This window comes from Varroa jacobsoni, unplaced genomic scaffold, assembly GCF_002532875.2.
Source record: "Varroa jacobsoni isolate VJ856 unplaced genomic scaffold, vjacob_1.0 scaffold_837, whole genome shotgun sequence".
Lineage (NCBI taxonomy): Eukaryota > Metazoa > Arthropoda > Arachnida > Mesostigmata > Varroidae > Varroa > Varroa jacobsoni.
The window spans coordinates 1-9,303 of record NW_019213739.1 but is presented as its reverse complement, the minus strand read 5'-3'; the positions used below and the strand labels follow the sequence as shown (position 1 = coordinate 9,303).

General features: G+C 41.0%; 3 protein-coding genes across 9 annotated transcripts in view; 2 read left to right on the top strand and 1 right to left on the bottom strand.

Moving 5' to 3' along the window:
* The window catches only part of LOC111264226 (pterin-4-alpha-carbinolamine dehydratase), a 6,071-nt gene extending 4,003 nt beyond the window's left edge, over window positions 1-2,068 (top strand). For all 3 annotated transcript variants that reach the window (XM_022839926.2, XM_022839924.2, XM_022839925.2), the window contains exon 4: window positions 1,856-2,068. In XM_022839926.2, the coding sequence (XP_022695661.1) occupies window positions 1,856-1,951 (96 nt within the window). In that variant the 3' untranslated portion in view covers window positions 1,952-2,068. The remainder of the gene's footprint in view (window positions 1-1,855) is intronic.
* Window positions 1-7,216, bottom strand: part of Klp31E (kinesin-like protein 31E) — a 62,885-nt gene extending 55,669 nt beyond the window's left edge. For 3 of the 5 annotated variants that reach the window (XR_015312618.1, XM_086969999.1, XM_086970001.1), the window contains exon 1: window positions 5,593-7,216. Coding sequence is in view for 4 of the 5 variants with exons in the window: in XM_086969999.1 (XP_086826125.1) it covers window positions 5,593-5,663 (71 nt within the window). In the remaining variant the exon portion in view is untranslated. The remainder of the gene's footprint in view (window positions 1-5,592) is intronic. The other 2 variants (XM_022839921.2, XM_086970000.1) reach the window with 2 other exon arrangements.
* A 452-nt stretch (window positions 7,217-7,668) lies between these two features.
* On the top strand, window positions 7,669-9,117 carry RpS26 (ribosomal protein S26). Its single transcript, XM_022839920.2, has 2 exons — window positions 7,669-7,876; window positions 8,806-9,117. The coding sequence occupies exons 1-2, from the start codon at window positions 7,752-7,754 to the stop codon at window positions 9,095-9,097; spliced, it is 417 nt and encodes a 138-aa protein (XP_022695655.1). The 5' UTR covers window positions 7,669-7,751; the 3' UTR covers window positions 9,098-9,117.
* The last annotated feature ends 186 nt before the right edge of the window (window positions 9,118-9,303 follow it).

Below are 9,303 nucleotides of genomic sequence, written 5' to 3'. Positions count from 1 at the left end.
CTTTTTCAATGTCGTAATGTACTAGTTTTCTTTTCAAAGTTGTACTAGTTTTTTTTAATTGCACTAGTTTTTATTGTACTAGCTTTTTTAAGCTATAGTAGTTTTTTTTAAGCTGTAGTAGTTTTTTTTAAGCTGTAGTAGTTTTTTTTAAGTTGATTAGAAACAATCACTTCATTGACTACACTGCGCACAAACTTGGCAACGCGCAATGCAATATCTTAAAAGTAGCAGGAGTTGCTTGGCGCTCGTTGAAGACAAACAGGCAAGCTGTGTAAAATACTACACATTAGATGAAAGAAAACGTTAAGCTAAAGGGTAAAGACGTCGCCAAAAACCAAATTTGACTGCTCACCGGTGGCGTTTATCAAATTTGGCTCTTTCGTACTACAGAAGATATTCATACCCCTCAATTATCCAACTTTTGTGACACCGACAGCCGCTACCTAAGCTGCAAATGAGCCTCTTTCCACGTCGAGTTTCTCGGTTATGTCAACAAAAATTAGCTTGTGTGTCACGATAAACAGGATACAAATATACTAACATAGCGAATGTGCGCTTAGTTCGCCTGGGTTGTTTCATAATATGACTCGTTAACCCGTTCGAAAGTATAGAAACCCAGAAAGAAAAGTTATGCATGCCCAATAAATGCTTGCAAGGTAATCGAATTTAAGCAGGTGTCGCCACATAACACATCACAGCAAAATTACAAGAAGGAGAAAAAGAGTAAGGAATTAAGCGCTATATTAAGTCGTGCTCCAAAGGATCGTACAATGACTGGAGGCAAATCTCGCTTGCATTGCTACTAATCTATTTATCGGTGAGAATGCCTTAAATATGGTGTTTGCCGTTGTCACGTAACAGTGAGTAACGATATGACACCTTGCCGTTAACTGCATCACCTCAGCGTCTCAAGGAAGACTAAAATTCGAATCCGGTTGAATAGGAAGGTAACGTCACTACTTTTACGGCATCAAACGTCGTGGCCGCTGGACAAAGAGCGCACTCTTCATGAGCACCGGAGAGCAAATCCCACACTAATATGCCAACAACAGCGACAGCAACATACCTGTAATATATTACCGAGTCAAAACACAGCAGTGTTTTCACAGCCAAGATTTGTTGTTACCTTCGATTTTAAGGAACGGCAGGATAAGGCTGGTCGATTTTATTGGTAAAATTGCTGGATAAACGGAAAGGAGGGGGGGGGGGTAATTTTCTTTGTGCGGGGAACTCATTCAGCAAAAAGCATCACAGGATTAGAGGTCAAGGTTCTGTCATTTGCGCACCCTCTGAGTATGCTAGCGATAAAAGTCCGAGCCAAAAGGAATTCCGTTACGTTCTCTACCGGAGGGGCTTTACTTATTACTTTATATTGTTACTGACCTCACTCGGGCAAGCAGCTCTTTGATCGATTTCGATTAACTAGAGAATCTTAATTATAGGACAATGTATTTAGCTGCGTATATTCTAGTGACAGTAAACAGCCACTATAGTAGACGAAGCTGAATAGTGGCGCAGTTTCAGTGGAACGATCCGCCTTTCCTTAGCACCGAAACACCCTGTTACCGTGCATCGGGCCCTTTGAATGGGAGGGTTGCCCACGGAAGATACTCCAACCTAGAGCACGGCACCAACAACAGACTACCTTTAACCCGTTCTTTTTTTTGATGATCACCGGTTACCAACGAACAAGTGGTCAATTACGTGGTACGGTTTCTTAGAACTACTAGGTATGGTCTTCGCAAAGCCATTGAAGATATATCCACTTGCACACTCCTGTACTTTTCGTCTCCATCTCAGGATGTATAACTTCCATCTCAGGATGTATAACTGAACTGTCCACAATTTGTTTCAGGTGCAAATCACTCTGTCGAGCCACGACGTAAACGGACTCTCAAGGCGGGACGTGAAGATGGCTACCTTCATTAATCAACTACTAAAGAGCAAATAAAAATGGGAGAGCACATTGTTCGCGGGATTAAAAATATGTTCCAATTGAGTTTTTCAAAACGAGTTCATAAATAAATAATTACACTACATGTGTATATTTCATTACCTCTTCCCCTAACGAATATTGTCATTTCAGAGTCTACTTAACGTTGATTTTTTTATGATGCATTAAATGAGTCTATCGGTAGTTTCTAGGGTTTAAGAAGTCCTAGAGGATATCTTCAATACGTATTAATAATTAATAAAAAAAATTCTTGGACATCAATGGTAACCATTGAAACCAAATAAAAAATGCTTTCTGTCAGTGGAAACGTAAGGTTTTCACATCAAGTGGAACATGAGCCTCCATTTTTCCCACGGGTTGTACGGCCATTTTCAATGCTCGCACGTCTTTACTGCAGCAGCTCACAATGAAATGAACCTCAGTGGATGAACCCAACACGATTGTCTCATCCTAAGAGGTTCTGTGTTTTTATAGACAACTCTTAATAGGAGCAAATTTGTTATCGAAGATAATTAGCAGGACTACCAACTTTTACGTGCACTGCTAGTGTATATAGGATACAGAAACAGTATTTTAGCACCGCGCCATTTTGCGTTCACCAGCGAAACGTTTCAATAAGTTAAAAAACTTATTCAAAAAAAACCTTAGAATGGCTTTTAGTGGACGTAAAGACTACGGTGAACATGGTTACATGCACATTGAAATTATCATTGAGCAATATTCGCTACATTATCACGAAGCACTGTACAATATACGTCCAAAACCAACAACATGCACACAACAAGTGCAGGTAAAAATCTCAAGTACGTGTCTTTCGGTAAAATGAATCTGTGCACATATGACATATGACAAACTGTACTCAATCGCTCTGTTGAGACGAGACTAGTCTATAGTAAGTTAATATAACCGTAACAATACACTATATTCACGAGTTTCTTTGATCACGGCAACAACTCCGAAAATTTTTATTATATCCGGCCATAGAGCCCAGCTATTTCATACGAGAGTGCTGATCTTTGCGTATGACCGCGGGTGAGGTAAATAGAACAAACTAACTGATTAATATTATCTTCCATAGTTGATCGTCATTCAGGGCAAGAAAACACGCGCTGTACGGACAGATAACGGTCCAGTCCACTCCTTACAGTTTGTATATTCGTTCATAGGGCTACTTGACTAGAATATTTCTTAGTTAAGTTTTCGCGTATATGGCGTATTTTAACGCTAAAATAATATCCCAATGCTAAAAGCGTAAAATATTTCGATAGATCATTGTCTGCTATTTTCGTGGTAACACTAACCTAATCATTGTATAACTTCGTAGTTTCTGGGCGTAGGTGAAGAACTGGGTTTTGCATCCCTCCGTGGAAACTGAATTAACACCACTATTATAGAATAGAGACCTAGATGTGGTCTGATGATGCGCAAACTGGGCTATATAATAACGGACGCATTGAAATATCCCATTTGACCTCCCTAAAATTTGCTAGCTGTTGTTGGTAGATTCAATTGCTTTGCCAGGCGGCAGCCATACTAGAGCGCTATTCTTTTCTGATTCCACCAAATACACGTAATCACCGTTCATGTCAGTTCAGGCTTTGACACAAATTGGTGGAATTAATAATTATAATTACACCAAAGGCTGATTTTTTATTTATTGTTAATATTATTATTACTTTAAATGATCTTTTTTAACCGCTTTCGAGATGGCTCGATTCTGTAATGTTTCTGCAAAGTTCCACAGACGGAAATGCGATCGAAGATGTTCCTTTGTCAATTAGTATAGCATTCCAATATGGAGCCTTTTTGTGACCACTCATATGAAATGGTCTGAATCTATTTGGTGGTTACGATCTCTTGGCAATATTATTACCGTTCACTCGATACTAACTTTTCTGCAATGAATTCATCAATTTCCTTTTTAATTGACCTACTACTACAGAGAGCATTCTCACATGAAAATTACTGAATCGAAAACGATAAAACCATTGTTTCGATATCAGGCTAAGGTATAAGCAGTGCGCATGGTTGGTGACAGCATGTGTACATAAAAACATTAATAGTAAATAAAAATAATAGCTTATTATCCTCGAAACGTTCTATCCTGGATCTAGTACACCGAGTAATGTCTAGATTAAGAAATCAATTTGGTTGTTGTGTGCATACGCTTTGACGACATTAATGTGTGACTATATTGTATACGAATGATACATAGTCTGGAACATGGTGTTGACGTTATCGACAATGAGACAAAATGCCTCAGTTGTCACAATACATCCATAGATATATCGGAACAGTAGCAATTTTCGAAATAACAGTAATGAAAGAATATAGCTGCACATAGAATATATATCACCATATTGATGGGATGATCAAAAGGGGAAACAACGACTACAGGACTACTGTTAACCCAATTATGTACAGCAACGATTTGTTAGGAACGAACATGATTGCGTGTGGAGATTTCGGATTGGCTCAGTCACCGAAGAAGTCCCGTATTTTAAAAATTACTATTGAGTATTAGGATATTATTGCAGAACGTATACATTACTCATATCAATTAAAGATAGCGATTTTGTGTCTTGATAGCGGGGGATAGATGCTCTTCATACTGTAATATTCATGTTCCTATAGTTCGCTGCCAATTCACTGTTCTGCCTCTAGCTAAGAGGCCATACATTAATGACCTAGTTTCGCATTGTAGTTCACTAATTGAAAAAGCAATCGCTTTCTAAGCTAAAACGATAACTGAAAAAACGTCTGTACCACGGGGTATCTTGTATATTTCGTTCTGTTCCATATCTACCGCTTTTATATATTGTAGTTGTGTCTAGATGTTCTCTACACACACAAACGTACACCTTTTTTATACGTACATGTGTCTGCGTCGTCGACTACTCTCAGAGGGACGACAAGTTCCTAATCTAGCAGTTGTCGAGAAGGGCAAAGGATGATTCAAAAGCTCCCAATTTGGCCCGCCGAGCTAAAGTAAATACGATTGGGGCCAATTTAGTAATCAGATTACTCGGTGGAAGTATCATTCCTCACCCTCTGTTTACAGTGTGAATGTAGGGCAAAACTCAATTCCGGCCGCCCACCCAGCGCTCATTACCCGCTTAAATAAAATGGGAAAAAACTCGGGCAGAATACTTACGTTAGTTCGACTCCCCGAACCAACTGTGCGTTACGCGCCAAAATTTGGCTCAATTCCGAACCTCAGTTGTTTCGGGGTTTAATAAAAACAAGACGTAAGCGTGAATTGCGGCTTTAATATATCGTGCATTAAATGGAAATACTTTGTCTGACCAAGTAGGCTGTTCGTGTGGTTTTATGTCGCTACATAGCTCGCACATCACACACCAACGTTTTGTCTAGGTTCCCAGAAATGTTGCATATTGGTTTACCACAACCAATCAAACACAAAATCAGTTTTTATAAAACCTGAGCTTTTGTTCATCATCAGAGCCTATCACCGAAATCATCAGTAGTATTGCAGTAGAACTCTTAACTCAGGCGTCACGTTATATCGCACAACACAAATGAACAGTTATGCCACGAAACCACCAGATCAACGTATTAAACACAGCTAAACGCTACAATGCATACGTACTTAACCTAATAGCGAGACGCGGACTTACCTGACAGCGACCCGGACGCTGCTCTCATCAGCTACCGTCTTGGCCATCATCGAAGATCCGCTTTTGACCATAGTTACGACGTCATACGGCGACGCGATCTTCAATGGCAGCAGGAACTGCGGCAGCGCTCGATTCAGTTTAATCCGGAAGGGTAACGCCGGAAAGCACACACTTTAATACCAGCGCCTAGCTTCCTGTACTGGCGCAAAAATCGATCTTGTATCTTCACAAGGTTCGGCTGTGTCCGCTCAGGCTGCCAGCGAGCGGTACACAGCGTCGAGATTATTTTATCCACAGCGAGGCATCGTTGTTAACTACCTTTTAACACACAATGGATGATACGGGAAAACAGGCATCGGCACTTTAAATTGACGACGTTGACCACCCACTGAATAGCAATACTGCACGAGTTGCAGGCAATCCGATTCGATTAGAATTCTGGTGGCAATACTGTCTCTACTGACACCTCTGAGCACTCCTGAGCGTTTATGGAACCGTCTAACAAAGGGGAACAGTGCAACCCAGCCACAGCACTTTCAGTTCAGTTGACTTCACGCGTTTACTACGCGTTTCGCTCCGTACTGAGGTAATTATCCGTCGTAATGAGAGTTCGGGACGTGTCTTTTTGGCCTATGAAGTTCTCACGAATAAACTTGTAGTTAGTATCTACCACGCTACACTATGGATCAGATAGGTACAAATGGGTAACTGTGATGATATATTTATATACATAAACTCTTTATATTTATATACATACATACACACACGCACTTTATATACACATCTGGTAGGCACATGCATCCAAGTGCTCGATCCAAAACTAATAGATACTTCGTAAAAAAATTGGATAAATTTCAGTCGGCTGTTGCACGTTCTCGAAGCATATCGTCTTTTTTACGTTTACGCCTTCGTTTGGTTGCCTGCTCAACATCCGATTAGCGCTCTGACCTGACCAATAGAGAGACAATTAAAGTTAAACTTGTCGCAACAATCCATTACTGTTATTTAGCACTTCTCCTGTTCTTGTTGTTGTGATGTAGAAAAGCATTTGAGAGTTCTTTGTCGCCCTTTTTCCTCACCGTGGTGGGGGGTAGGGAGTGGAAATCGAAATCGGAATGATCTGTTAATTTCGCCTCTCGCCGCTACCCCTGGGTGATTATGTTTACTTATACTAGGTATATAGAGAAATGAGTTATGAGATGGAGGTCTAAAGTTATAGCCGCAAAAACAACGTCAAGTAACCGACTTCTTCCCCTTCTCTTCACTGGGGTTCAAGCTGCTTTCTTACTCTTTGTCTGACCCTTAAGGTGTTTTAATGGGAGGTAAGTTTGGATTATTTGCGAATTGACAACACCCGGGCCGCAGTGACGCCGACAATCGATATTTTTCTGTCCAGATTTTCTTTTCAATCATATCCTCTTTCGGCAGTCGTGAGAAGATTAATGTTTCAATATCTTATTGAGTATAAGAACGCAATAGGAGGGGGAGCAGCCTGTCCGCACGTCTGACAATATCCCGCAAAATTGGGGTACGCACAAAGACGATATTACTACTGCAAGCAACGCTCACTCTACGACTCCTCCGGTAGACGGCTTGGCCTCGACGGTCAACTGAAGCTCTCTGCTATAGTCTATGACGGTTCAAAACAGCAGCTGATGCTGTATGTGTTGTGCTGTGACGTCACTAAGAGAGGAGAACTGGCGGAGGACGGCACTGGACGCTTAAGTTGTTTGATTCATGCAACTTAGGCAAATTTATTCTTTATAGGACTTCGAAAGTTTAAAAAAAATGGTTATGACGTTTCGGCGGAGTTGTTCTGAAGAATTTTAAAAGAAATATATGCGCTCTGTGCGTTGACGGCACAGTGCCCACCGACTACACAGTAGCCTATCGAGCGTTCAGGAGTGATGGCAGCTTTTGACTTCATTTTTGTTGTAGTCGACTTTTCGTTATTCAATAAATGAAAAGTGATGTGATACATTTCGCGTTAAACATTTGTGGCAAGACTTATTAGCCATTAGTGCTGGAAATTCTGCCCGCCAGTTTGGCTGGCTTGTCTGCTTGTATGCACAACATCAGCAAACGCATTAAGAACTCCGGCCTTTCGGCCATTTTGTTCTAGTGGCACGTGAGAAGTTTCGTAACGAAAGTGTGAAAAAATGACGTGTAAACGTCGAAACGGAGGTCGTTCGAAGCACGGCAGGGGGCACGTGAAACCCGTGAGGTGCACGAACTGCGCCCGGTGTGTCCCTAAGGACAAAGCTATCAAGAAATTTGTTATCAGGTAATGTGTTCCCGCTGGTTCAATACAGCTAGAGGCGGTAGTTGTACATGATAGAGCAGACTGTCCGTCGCATGGACTTCCAATCGAAACAGTTCTGGTTTCTGATCATTCTCCTATCATTCCCAGTCGCGATATGTGGCGGATATGTGATAGAGATATGCTTAAGTGTATGAAGTCCTTGCTTGCGACGCGTGATTTTCGTTACCTAGCTATAGCGTGACTGCTAGAGGTACATTATTTTTTGCTCGTTCATGCTCGTTCAGAGCCTTCTATACACGTGTTTTATGCTTGTGCACTAAGACCGCTAAAACAATTTTGTATGTTTGAAACGGAGTCCATTCTTTGTTTGGGACGAGACGGAATCATAGGCGGCTTGACAGTTCCATTTATGCATACGTCGCTAATTAGTTGTGTGACAAAGGAGACCGAAGTGAGGCTAAAAATAGGGTCGTGTAATTAACACCTTCATATCAGTTATACGTGCTGTAAAGATAAACTGAATAACAAACAATGATTTTTAGAGGGGCATAGTTACCTGCGTCTTACTTGGAAAACTTCGTATGCGAATTGTTTTAGTCGCTTAAAATTAAGAACCATATATACAGTTCATACTCCTCTCTTTGCCACTTCCAAATTGCATCTTTGAGGTTGAAAAAATTAACAGCTGTGTTTTCCAGTATTGGGAACGAACAGTTGGTTAAAGTTCTAAAGAAGCCTCTAAAGAAGGTTACTTTAAGCTTTCAACATAATTTAAATACTATCATCCTGCAGCCTGTAAACATAAGGCATACAACTAATTCAGTGGTATTATACAACCGAATGAATGTTTGACTTCTCCGCGATTTCGCTTCCCAAATGATGTGACATGATATTATCAAGATATATATTCATAATTATGAACTGTTTTTCCCTTGCTGTTTCCTCTACAGGAATATCGTCGAGGCTGCTGCTGTTCGTGATATCACGGTAGCATCCGTCTACGAGAGCTACCCCCTTCCAAAGCTCTACGCCAAGTTGCACTACTGTGTCTCTTGCGCTATCCATTCGAAAATTGTGCGCAACCGAAAAAAGTCGGCGCGTAAGGACCGTGACCCGCCTCCTCGATTCACTCGTGCCTCTATGGACGGCCCTCGAGGCCAGGGCGGCCAAGGTGGTCAGGGCCCCCGACAGGGTGGCGCTCAAGGTGCGGCCGCCGGTGCACCTGCACTTGCCGCCAAGTAATAAAAAGACCCTAATAAAAATCACCACCAACGCGCAAGCGATTCAAATGCTGTTGGATGGCGCTGTAAAAAAAACTAATAGTGTATTATTCTGTCCAATCGTTGAAGTTAGGTATTATCATCATTATAACTATTATTTTTATATATAACATTTTATATAAATAACAGCATGTAACCTTTATTTGATATCCTTCAAAATGTAAAGTA

Coding starts and splice junctions, on each gene's coding strand:
- RpS26 (XM_022839920.2), top strand. CDS start 7,752: ATGACGTGTAAACGTCGAAACGGAGGTCGTTCGAAGCACGGCAGGGGG. Junction 7,877..8,805: donor ATCAAGAAATTTGTTATCAG/GTAATGTGTTCC, acceptor TTTCCTCTACAG/GAATATCGTCGAGGCTGCTG.